Genomic DNA, 25291 nt, shown 5'->3' on the forward strand with positions numbered 1-25291 from the left:
AAACCCCCAGTGGTAACTCTGCTGCACACAGTGCTCTCCAGATGAGACACAAAGTGGGTGAAATCATTGGCTGGGCCCCCGTGTGAGCCACATAAAGCAGCAACAAAGCCAAGCACCTCTTCCGAACTGAATGTGCTGGGGGGGAGAGAGATGCACTGTGGTTACAGACAGCCGCTGGAAGTGACTGGGCCCCGAACAAGACATGCTTATGTGCACTCTGCTGCCCCTAGGCTGCCCTGCCTGCTGCAGAGATTGATTTTTCACGCAATTGCACACTGCACTACCCGTATTAGAGAGGAGGAGTGTGTGATCCTAGACTGGGTGTCTGCATGAGTGTGGCAAACCATCAAGAGCTTAGTATCAGCTCAAGGTACCGAAGGATAGAGCAGGGCCTCATTTCCTGAGCTGTTGCCAGGTGAGGGAAGGTCAGGTCCTCATGAATCATGGGTGCCACCAGCATCCAGTAATATGTGGAGTATTTCAACGCCTGAAATTCAGGTTATATGGTTTTATTCATTCCAACCGTGATTGCAGATCAGGTTTTTATTTTTGATTTTGACACTTTACTTTTGTTCACAAATGCAGTAGCAATAGTACATGCAGTGGCCCTGAAGAAGTCCTTGGACTATTTGACGTCCGATTGGCCGAAACATGTCAACCCGATATTTTCAGCAGTTATTTTGTTAAAACTGCTCTTGCACTGTTTTTAGTTTGGATCTCAGAGGATTCCCATTAATATATTTTTTCTTCTGACATTCAATTTTAAATTTGCGCACATCACCAATGGGTATTTCCCTTTTTGCACTGCGCCCGTCACTCTGCAACTTTAGCTCTTCATTTGGAATAGGTACTGCAGAGTTCCCTTTAACATATCGTGAATAAAAACATCTGTGAGCTCCCTTCTGATAGACAGGAGTTTGCAGCCCTTCGTTACCTCAGTGTGTAACCATGAGGAGATCCCAGATGATGAAGCAGGTCACCTAGGTGAGTGACGGGAATCAGTCCTCCTTTTAGGATTTCCCCTGTATTGTCATAGCTTTTTGTTTCCTTCCTAATCATTGTTTTATGGGATCCCGACATAGAATTGTGTAAGGCTGCCTGGGTCTTTCAGACATGTGGATCTACTCTAGTGTTAAAAAAAGCTACAGGAAAATCAGACACCACTCGCAATATGAATACTTTGGCGGAGCACAGGGCATTTTGAAGGCCGGCTGCGGCAAGAAGTGACTAGGCCCCGATTAAGACCTGCTTGTGAGTGTACTGCCGCCCCTGGGTTTATCTCCCTGCAACGGAAGCTTGTTGTTCACCAAAGGCCCACGGCCCGGATCCCTGGGGACGAAGACTTCTTCAACCCACATGATAGCAGACATTGTTACCCACACTGCGGCGTGAACTTTATGGTTCAGTGGTGAACTGCCTTGGTAGTGTTGGCAGGGCCTGTTGGGTCTCGTGGACTGCCCGCAGAGGGGGCACACAGATGCAGGTGTAGTCTGCCCTTGCCAGTGGCGTTGGGTGATTTCTTTAGAGGCTGATGTAGTCGGGCGGATACACCGTTGCCTCTGTTGATCAAGCGGCACCTCTCTGGGGTGGAGGGCTGGTGTAGAGCAGGCATCTGAATGACAAACTAATACATTGCCTGTCACATCTGGCCGGGAGACCCCTCGGATTAGCTGATGTGTTACAAGGACACCTGGGTGCAGGTCCTCCTGACCATAAAGATGGGCAAAATGGACAAAATGCAGCTAAAGCTGCTATTTTACCTGCAGAAGGCATCAAGGATCTGGAGTGAGGGGCAGCCTCATTGGGAGATGTGAGCAAGGAACCAATGCAGAAGTGGGCACAGATTTTAAACAAATCCTAGTGGCTATGCAGCACAGTCTTACAAAAACTGTTGGCAAGATTAATGCCCTAACCTTCAGAAAGGATCGCATGTCTGAAAGACTGGACAAACATGCTTGGCTATGGTGGTGCGGTCTCAGTCTCAGCAGCACAAAAGCAGATGGACAAACTTCTCCCTGCACTGCAAGCAAAGGCAGAAGATCTTGAAACACAACATAGACAACATGGAAAGTTGATGGAGCAGCTTCTCTCCGATTTGCTGGGATGTAAGACTTTCTCAGACATGTTGGTTATGGAACACATGCACACACTCTTGTACCACACCCGTTTCCAGGGGCCCCACTTCATTCCATAATTGCAAGGCTGCTGAACTACAGGGACCGGGATTCTGCACTTCGTAGGGTGCATTTACTTAAAAAACTCCGGTATGGTTCCCTGTATCCAGACTTTACTTAAGTACAGGAAGCAATTTGCCCCATCCAAACGAAAGTTGCAGGATCTGCAGCTTGAGTACAACATGCTATACCAAGCCAGGGTGAGGGAAATGATTGATGGCAAAGCCACCATATTTGCTGACCCGTATGTATTGCATTTCTTGAGGCGCAGGGAACCCCGGGGGTCACAACAGCAATCCCCTGGACGGGAGTGTGAAAAAGAGGGTAATCAACAAGATACAGCAGAGTAAGCTTGAGCCTCCTGTTGCTGCGTGCTTCGACCTCTGGTTCAAACGCCCTATTGACTGACCATGGCCGGGGGGTGCTCTCCTCGGCTATGGCTGCTTCTCTCACGATTTCTGTGAGTTGTTTGATATGTATGATTAAAACTGATATCTAGTAGCGTGCATGGTAACAGGATGGATGGGGGTGGGGAAATTTCAGATGTAAGCGCTTGGTACCTCATCGCCACACTGGAGGGCATAGATGTCCCCACTATCCTTACAGGGTATTATCATCCTAAAGGTCATGGCCAGAGAGGTAACACAAATTCAGTAATGTACCATTTGTTTCACCCCTATACTTGGTACACAGCCTGTGTTAGCTATGTGGGACATCGGTAGCTTGGCAGATCAACCTCAATACCCATTTGTGTACCACCTTTTTCAATTTGTAGGATCAATGGTTGGGTTACAGGTGGAGGGGGAAAATGTTTGCTGTGTCAGTTGCAAGAAGACAAAGTGGGTGGGGTGTGGTATGCATTTCATACAGCATTCATGTGTAAGATTCAAATACAGTAGTGGTTAAACATTTGAACAGATGTCTATGGATTTATGAAAGCATCAGATGTCAGAGGATGATGTGTAGGCATCCGCGGTGGGCCTGCTGGCCTGTTGCTAATCTGATTTATCATCTGGAATGTTAGGGGGTTAAACTATTGCAGGAAGCTGCGCAAGGTGTTGCCCTATCTCCCGTGACAGAACAAATGTCGCCATACTACAGGGAATGCATTTGGCACCTGGGAGCAGAATATTACGAACTGCAAAATGCAAGGCCTTTACTTTGTGGAAAGTTTCACTGCACAAGCCAGGGGTGTCCTTGTCTGGGCTCATAGGGGTTTAAGCTGCAGGAGGTGTGCACAGATCTAAGTGGGCAATTTGTAGTGGTGCGTTGCAGTAAAGATGGTTTGATTGTCCTGCTTGTAGGTGTGTATGGACCAAATTATGACTATCCCCAATTTGAGGATTCTCTTAATGCCCGACTGATTCAGTGGGGCAGCTTGCCTCAAATATGGGGCAGTGGCTTTAACGGTGCTTTATGCATGATGCGGACAACTATACCCCCCCCCCCCACCCGGGCAACCTGCTGCACCGGCATGCGTCATTGCAAACATAGCAGGACAAAATGGGTTCCTAGACATATGGTGTCACTGGTCCCTAGTAGAAGCAGGGTACATGAATTACTCCACAGTACACTATATTCACACATGCATTGACATTTGGCTGTTGCCGCGCGAGTTAGCTCCCCGCGTTCACCAATGAGAACCTCGATCGCGCACATATTCAGATCATTCATGGTTGTGCTTGGGCTGCAAGATCCGTGGAAGGCTGCATTCACAGGATACTTATTCACTCTTAGACACAGTGTTCAAGGACGAATTGGCACAACCATAGGACAGTTCATTAACATTAATATTGGATCTTAAGTTACGTTTCCTACAGTGTGGGAGGCTTTTAAAGTTAATCATGGAGTCACCCTGTGCAGACATGCTGGGGTCCTGTGATCACTCTGCAGCCATCTGGCCCAAGTAGAAGCAGAGATATCATATCTAGAAAAACAGCGTAGGGAAACGGCTGAAAGAAACCTATTAGCCAGTATCAAAACCAAGATAGATGAATACCATGAGGTAGCGCAGAGTAAAGTGAACGATTTAGGAAAATATGCAGTTGCTCGGATGTATGGTGAGTGTAAGCACCCAGGTGCTATTCTAGCTGGTCTGTTGCGACCCAGACGAGATGATGCGATCTTAGAGGTGCTGGATGAGCAAGGACTCACACCACTGAATGAATCTGATAGTTTCCGTAGGTTCTATACTAATCTGTTTACATCACGGCCAAACTGTGTGGAAGACTCCACTGAGGATTACCTTGCACATATAATGATGAAATGGCTCACAGGAGAACAGAGGGAACATCTGATGGCTGCGTTGAGCCCAGAGGAGATACGAGCTGCACTAAAGGTGATGCCATCTGGCGAAACGCCCGGTACAGATGGACTCATAGTGGCCTTTTACAAGGCCTACCAAGATTTACTGATCTCATGTTTGGTCACTTTGAATGAGGAAATGGCTACAGATAGGCATATGCCACCTACTTTGCGGGAGGCGCTGCTGGTTACTCTCCTGAAACATGGGAAACAGGCAAACAGATGCTTGCCCTAGAGGCCACTGTCACTTTTAAATGTAGATTCAAAACTCTACATGAAGATTCTCGCCAATCGGCTGGCTCCTCTGCTCCAGGAGATAGTGGGCTCTGAACAAACTGGGTTCATTCCGGGCCGCACCTTAGCATATAACTTCAGGAGACTTTTTGGAGTGATTCAGAGACTGGACCCAGGCGTAACGTACAGGCCACAGCGGTCTTCCTTGTTGCCTTAAAGTCTTTCGACTCCTGTGAGAAATTAGGGTTCTGTTGCAGCACCCACTACTTTTTATGCAGCTTTCACTGTAGAGTACTGGGACCCTCCTGTCCAGTTTTCCAGTATCAGTGTTCTTTCCCTCTAAACATATCCACAATTGGTACTTCTGCTCCCCGTTGAGTTCCTAGTAAGTGGTACCCTAGGTACCTAGGGCCTGGGGGCTGAAGAGGGTCCCCTGGGACTCCCTCAAAAGGACCATGCCACAGCCCCTGCAGCTGACATGCCCCTGTGAGGTGAAAACATTACCAGGTCGACATGGTACACTGCCTGTGTGCAATGCCAGCAATCACTGCCTAATATATAGTTAAGTCCCCCTCTAGCAGGACTTACCAGCCCTAAGACAGGATGCACTATATCACAGGTGTGATCAGATCTGCATGAGCAGATCTTCACCTACAGTATTAGGGTCTATTTCCTAATACTGTGAGTGCCATGGATGCCATAGAAAGTACATGGGCTGGGAACTTGACTCTTCCAATCTGGGCTAGGTCTATTCACCCTCCCACAGGAGTGGTGGCACACTAGTGGGTGAAGTCACCCTAAGTAAGGAGCACATTGGCCCTACGTACTACTCCTCTAAAACGCACCCTAAAAATAGTATTTAGAAGGCTCCCCCAGACCTAGAAACTAGATCTGCGATGACATAAGAAGGAAGATGGGCCTGCAGAGAAGACTGAAGACGATGACTGCCTTGGCCCCAGCTGTACCGGCCAGTCTCCAGCTACTACGAACCTGCAACCTGTCTTGGAGCCAGCGACCTCTGAAACCCAGGAAGAACTGCTACCCTCAAAAAAGACTCTAATCTCCCATCGACAGCAGACCTGTTCAGAAGAAACCTACTCCAAGGATCCTGGATCCCAGCGGATCCGCGTCTCCTGCCCACTCTGCACCCGGCACCCACTGCACGAGTCTTAGTGGCTCACCTGTGTCTCCAGCGAACCTGACCTTGTGTCCAGCGTTGGCAGACCAATCCTGAACTCTACAACTGCGCCTGCTGTGTGAATCCCCTGACAATGACCGGCTCTGGTAAGACGACTTTGACGTAGAAAGACACCCCTGCACCCGAAGTCCCTGCACCTTGGTAAGCTTAACCGATGATGCCCCTACCACCCCCTACATCTCAACTTACCTCTGCTGTCATTGGCCTTCCTTCTGCAACTTCTGGTACCACGCCTGCAGCCTCTTTGCCGAAAGAAGAATACCCATTGAAAAGCACTGGGCATCCGATGTGGAAATTACACCCTGCACCTGGCCGCCCCTGTAACACTGGTGGTGTATGTTTGGTGTTGCTTTGTGCTCCCAGTGCTTAACCTAACCCCCAAAGCTTGGCCATTGCAACCAATCTACTTACCTGCAAGCAGTGTGGCTCCAGGCACCCCCATTTTCCATTAGAAAGCATTGGGATGAACTCAGATTTCTGATCTCTGCACCTGGGCCTCATTGTGCTGCTGGTGGTGCAGTTTTATTTAACAACAAGGGGTGGTGATGGACAGAGTTTCTGAATTAAGCAGAATACTCTCACCCAGTCAAGAGATCAGGGCTAGATCCAACACCGTTTTTTAGCTCACTGCACCATCCCAGCTCAGAACCTGGCTATATGCAAATTAGTCTGTTCCTGTCCCAGTGCATGATGGGAACAGGGCAAACCAAACTACCAAGCCAATTCTTACACTGGGAAGGAAACAAGCTTCCGGGGACCGGTTTCTGGCATTTCAGCCGTCGTTGGCCCGGCTTGCTTGAATCCTGATGGTGCAATGAGCAAGGGACTCACATCTGAGTATACCCTTTGAGGTTCCGTGACAATTGTAAGTGGTGTTTTCGACTCACACGAATATGGTCGAGTCTAGTATCTATGAACCGCAAATGACGAGTTTAGCAAGTGTGCGCAGTTTCGCTGTGCTAACTTAACCCGTTCGTTTGTTATGTGGGTTTGTCATCTGTACCCACGGGTTCCATCTTAGATACGGCATCCATTTTGTCTCTTGCCCTCAAGTAGCCAGCGAACGGACGCTGTCCGCTTCGCGACCCTGGGACTCCCAAGATATTTGCGGAAGACACATGTTCTTTGAAAGTGTCTTTATGACGAGGGGGATGCTACTGTAAGGCAGATGGCGCCGCTCGAGGCTCATCTTGCCGCACGGGCTTATTGTCTCAGCCGTGCATCTCATTAGGCACGTCCCTTTGATGCCTGTATCTCGTGCTTCTCGACACTCCCCTTTTACACCCTTTCCGATCTCCCCACTGTTTCCGTCTTCCTCTGCACCTGTCTTCGTTCCTGTTTCGATCTACTTTACTGCTGATTGGAATTTGCTAATGGTGGGAAGATGGGTTTTTTACAGTTGGGAACCGCCAAATGTTTCCGCACTTATGTTCCGGATCTTGTGTGTTTCAAAGTGATCTAAGCGACCCCTCTGAGAGCGACTTGTGGGAACCAGGTTGTAAACTATTGTGTATCATGTTATCCTATGGGTAGAAACTGTATAAAAGGAGCGATCCACAAATACAATTTGAAGCAGTCTCCCCGAACTACACTCGATGTACTTCCTGTGACTTCTGTGTTCCCTGCAGTAAATAAACCTTGACTCTTTGACGCCGAAGGAAGTGTCCCGTGTCTCTGTGACTTGTACGCCGGAGCAGGTTACCCACGAAGGTTTCAGGTGTTGTGCCCTGGCACCGCTGGGTCCAAAGAACCCAGTCCTTCAGTTGGCGCCCAACGTGGGGCTGCATCAGTGGTACCGGTCCAAGCCTGACGATCGTGAGGAACTTCGTGTGAAATCTCCGAGGGAAGGTGCACCCCGCTTCATCGATCCTGTTGTCGAAATAAGTGGCCCGAAGACTTTTCCCGCGAAGATTCCCGCCTCCTAACGGCTGCGACGGACTGCTACCCTGACTGTAGACCTGTTTTGGCGCCTGGCGTAGACCTTGGTATAGCGAGACGATTGACGGGCCTTCCTGAGGACGCCATTGATCTTTGAGTTAAGTATTTGTGGGTCGCTCCCAGAGTTCTTTGTTGTAAACACTTTAGCGAGTGTTTTTGTTGTAGACACTTTAGCGGGTGTCTTTGTTGTACACGCTGTGTGAGTGTTTTTGTCGGTGACACTTTGCTAGCGTACTTTGTTGTTGTTGTATTTGTTTGACGACTGCAGCCGCCAAAGACCGAGGGTTTTGTTCTTGCTGGGACTTGGTAAATCCCGTAACCCTTGAAGTTTGTGAAACTCGGCTAGTGTGCAAGATGCCTGGTCGCAGTACTTTGTTCAGTTGCTTTAGACCTTGTGGTGCGGATTCCCTGCTGGAGGACTCATGTCCGATACCTCCGGTTGGAACTCCTACTTATGACCTATATAGCAAACATGGGCTAGGCCCGATTGCTTTTAACGATTATTGGATCAAATATACAAAGAAAGACGGCGATCTTCGTTGGCCACCTCACGGTAGCTTCGAAGCGTCGATCTTAGATAATTTGGAAATAAAGTTGTTCGAACGTAAATCAAGGCCGGCCATGTTTGATGCCTTTCGGTTCTGGCGCAAAGAAGCCCGACAGAAAGAGATCAGACAAAATAAACGTAGTCAGCGAGATACTGTTGCTACTGTTGTAAAGAAAGCTGAGCAGTTTCAGCGTGATAAGGAGGATAAGGATAAGGAAGTGTTTGAGAGATTACAGCGTATGTCCATAGACAAATGCTATCCTGTTTTGTCTACGGAGTCGGATAAGAAGGAAGAGGCAGTTGAGGATTCTTTAATGTCCTATCTTATGAAGTCGCCACCTCCGTACGTACAGGGTACCGCAGTTCCTGTGGTCCCTGCCGTACCTGCTCTCCCACTTGTTATTCCTCCGCCTATTCCTCAACCTGCACCCGCTCTTCCGACTGTTCCTGCTCCTGTGCCTGTGTCTATTCCTACTGCTCCTCCGCTTCCACATACTCCTGTTCCCGCTACTGCTCACGCTACTGCTCCTGTGTTGTTAACCCCTGTTGCTGCTAACGTTTCTACTCCTTCTCTTGTTAGTCCTGTGTCTTACTCTTCTCCCTCTACTCGTAATCGTGATTCTCCCCTTGCGACAAACTTCTTTCAGTCGCTCGGACCTGTTTTTGGGTCTGCAGGTTCTGATGGTCCACAGAGACGTAGCCAGCTTCCTGGTAATAGAGAACGTGTTGCGCTATACAATATGGCGATGGGTTGGATGATAAACCCTGTTAGAAATCCACCTCGTGTTGTCCTCGAAACGTTTGATCAATTCAACATACCTACTCAGAGATATGTGTTTGATGAAATGTGCAAGTTCTTACATGATCAGATAGCGGCTGTTGCGCCTGACGAGGTGCTGACCGCCCTGTCTAATCTTCGGCTTCAGTTCGCAACTGGACTGATAGTCGATACTAATGTCCGACGTGCTATTGAACGGTTGCTATCTCTTCGTCCCGCTCCTATTCCTCATGCATTGTTCGTTGAGGACATTGAACAACGAGATGGGTCTGGCCAATATCCTATGCGAGAAGTTCCGCCAGTTTGGGTACCCGCTGATAATACTAATGCTAATGCTCCAATACCAGCGCATTTCCAGAGAGTGTGGATACACCTCCCTTGGAAACGATCGGAAGTGCTTCAGGTGAAACAAACTTTGCCTGATCCTCGCAAAAATCCTGCGGGGTATTACAAAGAATTATCGCAGCTCGTAGACGCTACGATAATGAATCTGGCCGATATCGACATGTTGTTTGGCAATGTCGTACCGCAACCGGTATGGGCCAAGATTCGTCACCAAGATCACGCGAATGAATTAGGTGGTGATTGGGCTGCCATTACAGCGGCAGACGCTGGACAAGTGGCTGCTACTAAACCCGATCAGTTGATTGAACTTCTTCCCCAGCGAATCATTACGTTAATGAAAACGCTTATGCCAGCTATGAGGGTAAATTGGGACAAGTTGTCAGCCTGTAAGCAGAAGAAAGATGAGAGTGTTTCAGACTTCTTTACGAGGTTCGAGGAAACATTCGTCGATCATAGTGGGCAGGATATGGGTACTGAGGGTGGACAGAGGTTGTTTGTGGATAAATTTGTATCGAACTTATTGCCCGACTTGTGCAGTAAATTGAAGAATTCAGAAAGTGCGTGGGCCGTTTCTACCTCAGCTCAGATATTGGCTACGGCACAATATTACGAAAATAGAGAAAAAGAGGAAAATGACCGTGCCGATAAAAAGACGAAAGAGCTGAAAACTAAAGTGTTGTTACAACAAGCATATCCGCCGCGTTCTAATCAGAATGCGCCTCAGCAGAATAGATCGCAGTCGCAATCAAATCGATCGCAGCCGCGTAATGATTCATCTTTTCAGAGATCTTCGTTGGGGTACAATCAATGTGCTTATTGTAGACAGGAGGGACACATTAAATTCAATTGTCCTGCTTTAAATGACCGTAGTGGTGGTAATTCGTCTAGAGGAGGTCGTGGTGGTTCACAGAACGCATCACGTGGTAGAGGTCGTGGTGCTCAGAACGACCGTTCTGATAACTCGTCAAATTCTAATAATTGTTTCGACCAACGTGGATCATCGCAAGGACGATCTGCGCAGTACAATGTAGACGATTATTACGTCGATCAGGGAACTGACGATAGTAATTACTAGGACAGCCAAAGACAAGGAGAGGGAGTGGTATCAGTTCCGGTTGATCAGAGAGGGCCTTACGTCGCAGTTGCTACATCGGGCGTCGTTGAGCCTTTTCTGTTGGACACTGGTGCAGCGAAAAGTTCTATCATGCATTCGAAACTCCCTGGCGCACCTTTGTCTGGCTTAACAAATGTATCTGTTGGATTCTCTGGCGCCCCCGTTAGCAATCCAGTTTCGCGCCCTTTGCCCCTTAAAATTGGGCCTCGTGAGCTCGAAGCTCCGTTGATTTTAACCACTGGTTGTGGTGAAAATCTTTTGGGTCTGGATTTGCTTAAACGCTTGTATGCGACTTTGTATTGTTCTCCTGCGGGTATAAAGCTTACGTTAGGAGAGAGGGTAGTCTCTCCCATGTACTTGTCCCTCGATAAGCTTCCACCGGAATTGAGTTCTCTTCCTGCATCTTTGTGGGCGACGGGTCCAAACGACGTGGGCCTACTTGATATCTCCCCTTATGTTGTTCAGTTGAAATCGAATGTGCGATTGCCACGTATTCCCCAATATCGTATCTCCCTGGATGGTGAACGAGCTTTGTTAGCGATCATCTATGATTTGATCGAGAAAGATGTCATTGAAGAAACTCGGGGAAACGTGTGCAATAGTCCTGTACTGCCCATTCTTAAACGTACTGATCCTACCAAACCGCCTGTTTATCGTTTTGTTATTGATTTACGGGAGGTGAATAAAATTGTGGTTCCTCAATTCCCTGTTGTGCCTGACATTACGGCGCTACTGACTCTGATTCCAGCTACGGCTTCATGGTTTTCGGTGATTGATTTGCAAAATGCGTTTTTCAGCATCCCGATTGCCGAAGAGAGCAGGGACCTTTTCGGTTTCTCTCTTGGTGGACGTAGCTTCCGGTTCAAACGCGCTCCTCAGGGCTACTGTGAAAGTCCATCGATTTACAGTCAAGCTTTGAAGGGTCAACTAGATGCGTTTAGGTTGCCGGTTGGTGCGGCTTTAATCCAATACGTCGACGACTTATTGGTGGCTGCTGATACTCAGGACATTTGCAAAATTGCTACAGTGTCGTTGCTGCAACATCTCTGTGAGTTGAATCACAAGGTGTCACCTTCTAAACTCCAATATTGTTGTCAAGAAGTAACCTATCTAGGTCACTTATTGTCAAAGGAGGGAAGGAGATTGACCCCAGAGAGAATTGCAGCGATTGCGCGCATGGCTGTGCCACAAACCCAAAGAGATGTGCGTGCCTTTCTAGGTATCACATCGTACTGCAGGCAGTGGATTCCTAATTTTTCATTGCTAGCGAAACCATTGGTGGCTCTTACGTGCAAGGATGTTTCGACTCCTTTACCATGGACGGAAGAATGTCAGAAAAGTTTTTCTGAATTACGTGATTCATTGTGTTCGGCCCCTGTGTTAGGTACCCCTGATTACAGCAAGCCGTTCACGTTATATGTTCACGAGAGGGAAGGTTGTGCTTTAAGCGTCTTAACGCAACCTTTTGGTGGTAAGCAACGTCCATGTGCATATTTTTCCTCGACCTTAGACCCAGTAGCTAGAGCATTGCCGAGTTGTTTGAGAGCAACTGCGGCAGCTGCGGTCTCCATCCGACAATCAGCAGGATTGGTCATGGATAATATGCTTACGGTGATGGTTCCGCATGCAGTCGATACTCTTTTGAACCGTACGAAAACTCAGCACTTGACGAGTGCGAGGTTATCTGGGTACGAATTGACGCTCTTGGCAAGCCACATTCAGATAAAACGTTGTAATGTCCTAAATCCGGCAACTTTGTTACCAATTAGTGCAGAGTCAGATGCAGTAACAGAACATGACTGTTACTTGCGTACAGAGGAGGAAACAAAAGGTCGTGTGGACCTTAAAAACACCCCATTGGAAGACCCGGATGGCATCCTGTATGTGGATGGGTCATGTTTTAAATTGCCGAATGGTGATGTGACTACTGCTTATGCTGTGGTGACATTGAATACTGTTGTTGAGACTGCGAGATTGAATCAGAATTCTGCCCAAGCTGCAGAGCTGATCGCTCTTACTAGAGCATGTGTATTAGCAGAAGGTAAAAGTGTGAATGTGTACACCGATAGTCAGTATGCTTTCGGTGTAGCGCATAGTTTCGGACGATTGTGGCGAGAACGTGGTTTCTTGACGTCACATGGCACGAAAATACAGCATGGCCAGCTTGTGAACGATCTTTTGGATGCATTGACTTTGCCTGCTCAAGTTGCAATTGTTAAATGTAGTGCGCATCGTAAGGTGACGGATGATGTTGGTCGTGGTAATGCGTTTGCAGATGAGATTGCTAAGGAGACTGCCCGGAACCTTAGCACTCGAATGTATGTGACGAATTCGGTTAGGTGGCCTACAGAATCAAGTATGTGTGAGAATACTATAGAGAGTGTGAAAGCAATTCAGAATGAGGCCACCGACACTGAAAAGATGAAGTGGAAAGAAAGTACGGGAAGGTTGGATGTGAATGGTTGCTGGATTGATTTGTCAGATCAGAAAAGATGGATGTTGCCTGATGCGTATGTACTGGCCGTTGTGCAAATGGCACATGGGTTAGCACATATTAGCGCGAAAGGTATTTGCAAGTTGTTGGCTGATGTGTGGAAGAATGATGGAATTACTAAGTGTGCTGAACGTTTGGTGAAGAATTGTATGGTGTGTATAATGTACAATCCTGGCAAAGGAACCCCAACTCCCCCTGGCAGTTTTGCTCCTCCTTCGTATCCCTTTGAGGTGATCCAATTGGACTTCATCCATATGGAGCGATGCAATAACCTGAAATACGTTTTGGTTGTGGTTTGCGCATTCTCCCGATGGATCGAGGCCTATCCCCTCAAAGATAATACTGCTTTGTCTACTGCGAAAATCCTACTGAAGGAATACTTTCCTCGGTATGGAATGCCTAGAGTCGTGTGGTCAGATAACGGAAGTGAGTTTGTTGGAAGTGTGATGAAGAGTGTGTGTAAGGGCCTTGGAATTAATCAGAAATTCCATAGCGCCAATCATCCCCAGTCAGCTGGATTGGTTGAAGGGTACAATGGCACCCTTAAACTAAAATTAGCGAAGATCCAGGCTACGACTGGACTTTCGTGGCCTGACGCTTTGCCTCTAGCATTACTGTCAACTAGGGCGACTGTACACTCCCGAATAGGGCTTAGTCCCTATGAAATAGTGTTCGGCCGTCCTGCGAATGTGTGGGGGGTTCCTAGGCCAGGTATATTCGTTGATCTTGAGTACCCGATGTTGATTGACTACTTACATGACTTGACTGCTAAACTGAGGTTAATTCATCAACAGGTTTACGACGCCTTGCCGACGCAGACGGAGGGTCCAGGCCACCAGCTCCAGCCTGGTGATTGGGTTGTCACCCGAAATTTTTCGCGCAAGAAGAATCTGGACCCCCGCTTTGTTGGACCTCACCAGGTGCTTTTGGCCACGAGGACTGCCGTTCGTCTTGAGGGACGGAAGAACTGGGTACATGCTACCCATTGTAAGCGAGTCCCTATTCCTTTGCCGGCAGACCCGTGGGTGAGGAAAGGCATTGCGTCAACAGAAGCAGCGACATTGCCGGCGTTTGTACCTTTCAGTGACGCACAACTTGTTGGTGAACACTCAGCGCAGCAGAAAGCCATTGTTGGAACATTGTCAGCAAAAGACTCAAGACCAAATCAGCAAACTGATCAGCAGGACGCTGTCTCTTCGACAGATCCTTTGTTTGACGAGCAGACACGTCATGGGAAACATCGATATTCTTTGCGTTCTCATACTAAGGACAAATAAATTTTTTTCTTGCTTTGCTGAAACTGATAACTGTAATATCTTCGTTTCCCCTGATCAACTGTGAACAATTCGTATCACTGAAAATTGTTTTGTACATATATCAAGATTTTTTTCTTGTATCTTTTTCCTTCCACAGCTGAATTATTTGTGCTAAATAAAATACATATTGTGTATTGAGGGCCGTAGGGCCGCGCGCGTACTTCCTTCTGGACAGTAGGTCTTGACGCTAGGTTAAAGGCCGTCGGTTCCTAGGAACTCCTGGGAATTGACTATTGCTGCACAGAACGAAGTGCGTCAAGAAACGTTGCGGACGGTCATAGGGAAATGGCATTTTTGAAGCTGAACGATTTGGAAGGAGCTCAGGCATATAGAGTCAAACTGCAGAAACTTAGTCGTACTAAATGTTTTGTATTCCAATTGTTTGTACTGTTTTTAACTGCTTCCGCATTTTTTGCGGGTGGGGTGTATTACACTATGTCTTACTTCTTACTTCCTACCCCTACTCCTACTCCTTACCCTAACATTACTTCTACTGCTTCTCCTCATTCCTTTCATATGTTACCAGAACACGAACAGGCTAGACGTGTAGAATTCCGCAACAATTCCTTTATCCAGCTCCTCCATCAGCATCAGTTAGTGGTTAACACTACTAATTGTTGGGTGTGTGGGTTGATGCCACATACTACGGGTAAGGGAATTCCATATCTGGTGTTACCGTATAGTTCCCAAGGGTCAGCTCGAGCATACCAAACAATGCTTCGAAGCGCACTAGGTTTCCACCCCTCTCCAGAACGTTCCCCCAAACCGGGTCCTACCTCATGGCAGTGGGTGGTATCGATGATAATACAGGATTTGGAAGATGAGATCCATGATGCTTATCTCATCCCTAAGGCAGAGGTACAAGCCTATAGGGCACCGAATAAAGGGGAATATAGTACGTTCACTAATGAAAAGCAGCTTAAAAGCTCGTCTCCAATATGGGTCGTACCCCACACTGGTAATCTTTGTCTTGTGGGTCGTGGCTCGCAAGCCTCACTTGGAGTAAGTGCTTGCACTGAAAGTTACGTTCTGTCAATGTCCCCGATCCCTGTGCTTCTGGCTGCCAAGGGTACGTACTTCATCTGTCATGATCGTGCATACACATGGTTGCCCGCAGACTTCATGGGCTCATGTTTTGTTGCAAATCTGTTGCCTCCGACGTTCACTGTAGATGCCGATTACCATAAGACTAGAGTTGTACGAGGCGTAATTAGTGAAGAGGATACTGCCGGTCAAGAGGCAGGAGACTTTTTCAAGGGTTTCCTCCCGTTTTGGGGACCTATGGTTAATAGTAGGAACCTGAGACATTTGACTCGAGTGGTAGAATCGACAGCTAACATTACTGCCAGTGCCCTTGGTAATATCACCACAGAACTTCAGGCGGAGAGACTTATGACATTACAAAACCGTATGGTTTTAGATGTTGTCTTAGCAGATCGCGGTGGGGTATGTAAAGTGATCCATTCGAGCTGTTGCATTTTCATTCCAGATAATGCTCCTACTGTCTATCAAGCCATCTCGAAGTTGCACAAGATCTCCGAATCCATACACGTGGATGTAGGGGATTGGACGCTACTTGGTTGGTTTTGGGGCCTGGTGTCGACTTGGGGTTGGAAGATTCTGACGATCATCGGGGTTGTGGTAGTGTTCCTGTTCACGTGTTGCCTTTGTGTGCAGTGTGGTCCTGCCTTATGTGGCCTCTGTGCTACAACGTGTATGAGACAACCATCTGTTACCAAGGGGACTCGGTTGGACAGAGCTATGCTACAGCAACACCTCGATGGTCTGATGAATATCGAGTATGATTCCGACTAGTGCTTGCCTACTTGAGGGCAAAAGGAGCGTCTGAGGTTCCGTGACAATTGTAAGTGGTGTTTTCGACTCACACGAATATGGTCGAGTCTAGTATCTATGAACCGCAAATGACGAGTTTAGCAAGTGTGCGCAGTTTCGCTGTGCTAACTTAACCCGTTCGTTTGTTATGTGGGTTTGTCATCTGTACCCACGGGTTCCATCTTAGATACGGCATCCATTTTGTCTCTTGCCCTCAAGTAGCCAGCGAACGGACGCTGTCCGCTTCGCGACCCTGGGACTCCCAAGATATTTGCGGAAGACACATGTTCTTTGAAAGTGTCTTTATGACGAGGGGGATGCTACTGTAAGGCAGATGGCGCCGCTCGAGGCTCATCTTGCCGCACGGGCTTATTGTCTCAGCCGTGCATCTCATTAGGCACGTCCCTTTGATGCCTGTATCTCGTGCTTCTCGACACTCCCCTTTTACACCCTTTCCGATCTCCCCACTGTTTCCGTCTTCCTCTGCACCTGTCTTCGTTCCTGTTTCGATCTACTTTACTGCTGATTGGAATTTGCTAATGGTGGGAAGATGGGTTTTTTACAGTTGGGAACCGCCAAATGTTTCCGCACTTATGTTCCGGATCTTGTGTGTTTCAAAGTGATCTAAGCGACCCCTCTGAGAGCGACTTGTGGGAACCAGGTTGTAAACTATTGTGTATCATGTTATCCTATGGGTAGAAACTGTATAAAAGGAGCGATCCACAAATACAATTTGAAGCAGTCTCCCCGAACTACACTCGATGTACTTCCTGTGACTTCTGTGTTCCCTGCAGTAAATAAACCTTGACTCTTTGACGCCGAAGGAAGTGTCCCGTGTCTCTGTGACTTGTACGCCGGAGCAGGTTACCCACGAAGGTTTCAGGTGTTGTGCCCTGGCACCGCTGGGTCCAAAGAACCCAGTCCTTCACCTTCCACGCTTAGGGTGGACAAAATATTTAACAACAAGGGGTGGTGATGGACAGAGTTTCTGAATTGTGCAGTTTTGGCACTCACCTGACCCCCTGGCCCTTGTTGACTTTTGGCTCTAAAGACTGGGGTAATGTAAGTGCAGTACATACCTGTTTAACCACAATATTGTTTTCCATATAGGATAACATTGGACTATGCTGAAAAGTTTCTAAGTGTCGATTTTATAAAGTGATAAGTATTTTTAATTAAAAAGTTATCTTATGACAAAGATGTTGGTCTTAACATAAGATACAAACAAAGAAATATTTTCTAAAATTGGTCTGGATCTCCTTCTTGAGTCGTTTGTCCATTACTTATCATTGTTGTGCAATAAATGTCTTACACTCCTCTCTGTTAGGCCTAAGGCTGCTCGCTTACACTACCAATAATAGAGAGGACTGAGTTTCAACATTGAGCCTTGTACACTTTTGGGGAACCCCTGGATTCTGTGCACCGTATTACCACCTAGTGGCAATATCATATTAATAGCCAGCTCCCTACAACTCTGTAGAATGGAGTTTCACGTGAGAGGTGCTGAAACGGATAGGGGTGGGGGATATATTCCTGTAGCTTGTCAATGTGGTCTACACGCAGCCGACTGCCCATATCCAGATCAAATGTACAGTCACTGCCCCTATTGATATTACCTGGGGTACCAGTCAGGGGTGCCTTGCCATCACTGTTATACGCCTTAGCTGCGGAGGCCTTGGACTGTGCGCTACTGGAGTATCACACGCACAGGGGCTTGCAGTTTCCTCATTACAATTTAATTACCTCTGCGTATGTGAACGACACACTACTGTATGTCGCGACCCAGAACACAAACAGACTCCAGTGCTGCGTGAGGTGATCCTGTTCGGGGGGAATTCTGGGCTATGAATAAACTGGGACAAATGCCTTTCCTTCCCACTTACCCTGGCCACGACGCATGTACAATCTGAATATCTATTGCAGTGGACGACAGACTCAGTTTGCTACTTGGGGATACAAGTACAGACCGACCCAGGGGTAGTGATTCTAGACAACTGCTGTAATGAAGTGCACAAGCGAACCGAATGCTGGATTAAATTGCCACTTTCACTCACTGGAAGGGTCACCATCATGAAAATGGTGGTACTTCCCCACTTTATATTCTTGTTCACAAATATCTTTCTCCTGCTTCCCCGCTTAGTAGTTAACACTCTGAAGACACTTATGATCCGGTTGGCTTGGGCAGGGAAGCAGCTGCACGTGTGCAGTGAGACTTTGACTTTACCCTATGATACCGGAGGACTGAATGTTCCTGGTCTTGCCACCTACTATAGAGCAGATCAATGTAGTTTTGTGCACTATTGGGTACACAACCCACAGGACCTTCCACACTTAAGGTTGGAACGTAACACAGCTGCCCGAATTACCTTGCCACAAGCACTCTTCGAGAGACAGGTGCATCAACACTAGAGAGGGAAGCGGCACAGGTGTTTAGGGCTTTAGATATACACCCCATGGGGGATTTCTTCAGTGAGGAAGCAATGAGAAGTTGGGATCAAGTTTTCGATTGACGCCCCAGACTCACTGCGTTGATGCAAATCCACTACCATAGTGCCAGGCACGCATTGCTAGCACTTCTGGGAGAGGATATCCTAGAACCCACAGAGCTACTAGCACGATACTCTTTTGCAAACAGCCACCTCTCTTCATATAGTTGCAAGGATCTATGCATACATGCAAGAGGCACGTAGGCCCAGGCTCACAAAAGCAAAGTTGGAATGGCAGAGGGATTTGGGTAACATCACGGAAAAACATTGGCAATACTGCTGCTCTGTCACAAAGACTTTCATTAAACAGTCGACATAGACTTATAAACTTTAAATACATCAATAGGGCATACTACACATCGGTCAGACCTACCCGATATGGACTGCGCAATTGTGCGAGGTGTGCGTATTGTGAGGAAGTCCAGATTCGTACATCTGGCGTGGGAATATTTGGGAATTCAGAAACTCTGGCAGGAGGTATTTTGTGAAATAGAGGCTATTACAACTGAATTGCTGCATCAGGAGCCTATACTGGCACTGCTGGGGTATGATAAGGACGTGCGGGTGAGAGGACAGATGCCTTGTGGTGAAAGACTTGCTGCTTGTAAGGCGTAGGGTCAATGTGCTGAGCCCACGGCCCATTAGCAACAATTAAAGAATGGCACAATCAGACACCTACTGTGAACTACTCCCAATTTGCAGCCGCCTGAGGGATATTTGGGGGCCTTAACAAGCTTACTTGTATGGAATTGAAGCAGTAGAGCAAGATGAAAGGGAGAGTGGGGTAGGGACAGGAAGTGGTCTGAACCCAAGTGACACACCTGGGTGAGATCTCTCTCATGGGGAGAACCTTACCCTATGTTTTGCACCCGGCCTCGCATGTCCCTGGTGTCCATACATCAAATGTTACCAGTATTTAAGATGTAGTCCAAACCTCATAGTTGTATGTGTGGTGTAAACTTGTGCTGGGGTTGTGATTAGAATGTTGATAATGCGCCTCGTCATGGTATGCCCTACCACAATAGGGATAACCTGGAAACCAGACCGTTGTTTTCTACCCCACGATCTGCCTATTAGGATTGTATGTACAACCAAACCAATGTATCGCTGAATGAATCACACTGTATGTTTGTTGAAAACTTAAAATAAAGTCTAAAAAATGTTTACATGGCACAATAAGCTCTAAATACCGATTAAGAGAAAGTTCCAGTTGTACTGGGAGCGGGAATCTCAGATGGAGAAATGTGTAACCCTTAGTGCCAGATCAAATGCTATTGGACATACCAATAGGATCAACACAGTCAAGAAAAGACTGCAGTAGCAAATAAGCTACTGGCTAGCCTCAGGAAAAGAAAAGAAATAGATATGGAAAATATTACTTCTATCCAAAAGTGGATAAAGAAGAAATCTCTTGCACTGTGCTTTCAATCCCCATTGTTCAAACTCTGTTGGTATACTTCAGATTCCATTACTCCTACTGTACAGATTCCAGAATAGCTTCTCCAAACTACTTTTGTGTTGTGCAGGAGCAATGCGAATGGGGCACATAGAAATAACTGAAAGTTAGAAGCTTTAGATTTTGAAGGCAAGCATGTGACATTGGAAGCAGATGCCTCATCACTTTACAGTAGCGATGAAATAAAACAATCTATCTGAAACATTTTTCCACTTTGCATGCTTGCAAACCATTGTTTACATTGCCTGCATTTTTATCATACATAGGAATATTTCAACCTCTATGCATACATCACTTGGATTTAGTCTGTTCGAATTAAACAAATGGATTTACAACATGAGTGTTCTGGATACCATTCATAGTCTGACTCATTTAATTTAAATCAATATATTTATAGATTTATGGTAAATAATGTCATGCTTTATGAACTGTTGAATTTTTCATAGTGCGTGTCTGAAAAACAAAGCACTAATGTGACACATACTTTCCATTTTCAGCAGCGATGTACTCTTCCCATGTAATCGTATTGGGAGGTGGTGGAGTAAGTGACTGCCGTCGCACAGGCTGTGAAAGAAAAAGCAAACAGGACTTCTATTACTAGATTGCTGTACACAAATCCTCTGCATCTCTAAACATTAGACCTGATGTGAAGTACAAGTTACGCACAACAAAGACATTTCTTTCAGAATCGTGAAATGTCTAGACCACCAAGCCATAATCCTTTCTACCCAGCAAAAACAGATTTTAAAAAAGCATTTGCAATGCAACAGGTCTCACATTTCTCAGATTTTGAGCTATGGGCATTGTGAATGACCATGCCTTTTATTTAAGCGTTTAAAAAACCTGCAATAATAAAAAGCATTGTCATTTACAATACCAATAGGTCAAAGTTTTGAAAATGCGAGACCCATTACATTGTTAATGCTAGTTTAGTCTGTAAGCACTATTTTCTTTTATGAGTTTCTCCTACTGCAGGCATGACATGCTTTCCTGCAACATTCAGCGCGTCATGCACAATTTCACTTTCCAAGAGGCCGGGACAATGGCAGCTGCTTCTTTGACATGAAATAGGTCTCGCATTTACAACAGTTTCAGCTATTGGCATTGTAAATGACAATGCCTTTTATTTATGTGGTAATTACCAAAACAGATAAATAAAGGCATTGTTATTTACAATGCCAATATCTTAAACTTTTGCAAATGCGAGACCTATTGCATTGCAAATGCTTGTTATATATACACACCGAAGGAGGTATTGTCTCACACCAAAGAACTAAAACAGTTATACATGACCTTGACTTGAAAAGTAATCGTGTGTGTCAAAAGTTTGAAGCTGAGGCTGACGTAAAATGTCACTGAGCTCAGAGTAAAGACAACTGCTGATTTCACCTCCAAGATTAGCTATTATGAAGTGGGATATTCTATGTTCAATTAAACAGAAATAATGCGTAATCCCTAGGACACTGGTTTTAAAAAAGTCCCAGTTGTATAATATTCTATGGCTTGAAATGGACTATTTCACACAACCTGATAAAATACAATTTAATAAAAAAAGTTGATATTTCGTAGATGAATGCTTATATAATAGTATGTAATTACTTAAATATTGGAGTACATGTAAAATATTGTAGCAGTATTCAATCCTTGTGTGTAGGTTTAGTACAAGTAAAATTAAATAAATATATATATGGCGAAATGGTGTAGAGCAAATTAAAAAATTCATAAGCACTAAAACTGGGTTTGCCTCGTCTCTACAAGCTGGAAAATCTGCTGTAAGACGTCCGTTTACCATATATATATATATATATATATATATATATATATATATATATATATATATATAACCTACTGGCGGTCGCCAGTAGGTATATATAGTTAGGATGTTTTCTCTATGGGATTTTTGAAAATTCTATGTCTAATAACTTTGGCGTTTGTGGACGGAATTGGCTGAAATTTTCAGGAAAATGGCACATTTTGTTTCTGAGCAGCCCCTGGTTCGTCAAGGGGGGGCCGAGAAAAAAGGGGGGTCCCAAAACGCTTTTTTCCCATGTTAATTTCCATAGGGCGGTTGGCCTCACTTTTAGCTCGAACGGCTGAATGGATTTGCACGAAACTTGGCAAAATTGTAGGGACTGTTAGCCCGATGTGCCTTTGCTAGGTCTCAATATATGTGCTCCAGTGGATTTTGAGAAATTAACGTTCAAAAAAAGATATATATCTGTGACAGCGCTCCGGTTCGCGTACTTGACGCGTAACGGAACTTTGCGAAGCGAAGCGGATTGGCTCTCCGGTGTCTGTCAACATTCTAAACAGTCCGGAGCGGCCGCGATCTTGTCTCTCGGTAGGATCGAGAGACAAGAGGAGGCCAAAACAAAGGGGGAAATGAAGGAAAGGGGACAAGGTAGACCCCTTCTGACCCCCTAGGATTGATAAGGGGGATATTATAGAGCCACGCGGGGCAAAAAAAAAAAAAAAAAAAAAAAAACATTCCGATTTTTTCGCCGTAGAGACGCGTCTTGGTACGCGAACCGGGCAGCTAACCGGCAGTGTAACGGGAGTCTGAGGAGTAGCTGATTGGCTGTCAACATTGTAAACAGTCCGGAGCGGCTGCCATCTTGTCTCTCTGTAGGATCGAGAGACAAGAGGTGGTGAAAAACGAAGGGGGAAATGAAGGAAAGGGGGCAAGGTAGACCCCTCCTGACCCCCTAGGATTGATGAGGGGGATATTAAAGTGCACCGCGGGGCAAAAAAAAAAAAAAATGCGATTTTTTGCCATAGAGGCCCGTCCCGGTACGCGAACCGGGCAGCTAACCGGCAGCGTAACGGGAGTCTGAGGAGAAGCTGATTGGCTGTTAACATTGTAAACAGTCTGGAGCGGCCGCCATCTTGTCTCTCGGTAGGATCGAGAGACAAGAGGTGGAAAAAAAAAAGGTGTAAATGAAGGAAAGGGGTAAGGTAGACACCTCCTGAACCCCTAGGATTGATGAGGGGGCTATTAAAGTTCCCCGCGGGGCAAAAGAAAAAAAAAATTCGATTTTTCGCGGTAGAGGTGCTTCCCGGTACGTTAACCGGGCAGCTAACCGGCAGCGTAACGGGAGTCCGACATATTGTGTTTTTGGAACGTTTGTGATATGTGCACGTGTGGATTTTGTCTAATTAAGGTTAAAAAAATATATATATATCTGTAAGCGTGCTCTGTCGCGCTTACGTTACGGGTTTTGTTTGCGCTGCAGAGACGATACGTCACGGTTATGCGATGCGTCATGAGGCGTCTCACGGGCTATGTGATACGTCACGTAATAAAGAATATATTTTACAGCTATAGATATTAGCTTTTAAAAAACCAATGAAATTCACTGAAAAAACCATAGGTTATAAACCATATATAGTTAGGAATTTGCATTTACAAAACCTTGAAAATTCACTGAAAAAACCATAGGTTATAGACCATATATAGTTAGGGATTAGCATTTACAAAACCTTATTTTACTTGCACAAAACCATTGAAATTCCATATATAGTTAGTTGCACTAACTATATATCGCGCACCCGCAATCCACTGCTAATGATGTCACATATTACATCATTCATGACATGGTCAGTGACATCACTGATGACATCACTGATGACATCTCAAATGACATCACTGACGACATCACTGATGACATCACTGATCACATCACTGATCACATCACTGATGATATCATTTATGTGATAATACAATGAACATCTTCAGACTCTAATATAACCTTAGATACAATCAGTATAAACAGACACTCACAGACTGTCACTTATCCATGGAGTTACTCACACACCTAGTCAGTTATGCAAAAAATCAATCACACCTCCATTTCCTCAACTATACAGTTATACACACCTTACTTATTCAAACATATACTAACACATATTTACTGTCTTATACAATCCCTGATACAAGTTCACAATGATCCATACAGCCACTCACACATTCACTGGCTCTTATGCACAGTTATTTATATATGTCAACTCTCACATGGACTGTGTTTTACATATGTATTTACTTTGACATGTAGCACTGAGATATCCATTCACTCACCAGTACACTCATGCACACAGTCAACTGTCCATACAGCTGTTTCCACATGCACTTTTGAACCCATACATTTAGTGAATCAACTGCTCACACATCTATGCACAGAGTCATACACCTCCCAGCCACCCACACACATACTCAGTCTCCCATACAAATACTTGGGCAACCATTCAATAACCCATATAGTTACTCATATAGCTACTGATTTAAACATGCAGCAGTTTACAGAACATATATAATGATGCACAAATTAAGACAGTTTAGTCACTAACCCATGCACTCAGTGAGACACATTTAATCATTCTCTCATACAGTCAGTCATGCACCTACTAAATCCTTCATCCAGACACTTATACATCCACTCATTCTTCAATATGTAAGACATATTTTAACTTTACAGAAACATACAGTCACTGGGTGTTGTCATCAGTGATGTCATTTGAGATGTCATCAGTGATGTCATCAGTGATGTCATCAGTGATGTCACTGACCATGTCATGAATGATGTAATATGTGACATCATTAGCAGTGGATTGCGGGTGCGCGATATATAGTTAGTGCAACTAACTATATATGGATTTTCAATGGTTTTGTGCAAGTAAAATAAGGTTTTGTAAATGCTAATCCCTAACTATATATGGTCTATAACCTATGGTTTTTTTCAGTGAATATATATATATATATATATATATATATATATATATATATATCTACATATACATATCCCAACCAAGAGTCCACCTCCTCACTCCTAAAGAATCCAGAGAGGGCTTCTATTTATTTCACTCTTGCTGTTCATCCTCTACATAGGATAGCGAAGCAAGGTGGCAGCCACTGAACAACAGCGGGAGTGGAGGAAGGAGCAGCCGAAGAATGACGACCTGCCCAAGAAGGACATCTTCAAGTTCCTGCAGGATCACTGCTCAGATTCGGTAGTTCCATGGTAGGGGAATGAGCAAATTAGGGAGTGTGTGAAGACGGCTTCGCTGTGTAGCACACGAG

General features: G+C 45.7%; 1 protein-coding gene across 1 annotated transcript in view; it reads right to left on the reverse strand.

Moving 5' to 3' along the window:
• The window catches only part of ANKRD13C (ankyrin repeat domain 13C), a 459935-nt gene that overhangs the window by 132932 nt on the left and 301712 nt on the right, over positions 1 to 25291 (reverse strand). The window contains exon 10 of the mRNA XM_086953854.1: positions 20702 to 20781. Within this exon, the coding sequence (XP_086809980.1) occupies positions 20702 to 20781 (80 nt within the window). The remainder of the gene's footprint in view (positions 1 to 20701; positions 20782 to 25291) is intronic.

This window comes from Lissotriton vulgaris, chromosome 1_1 (assembly GCF_964263255.1).
Source record: "Lissotriton vulgaris chromosome 1_1, aLisVul1.2, whole genome shotgun sequence".
Taxonomy (NCBI): domain Eukaryota; kingdom Metazoa; phylum Chordata; class Amphibia; order Caudata; family Salamandridae; genus Lissotriton; species Lissotriton vulgaris.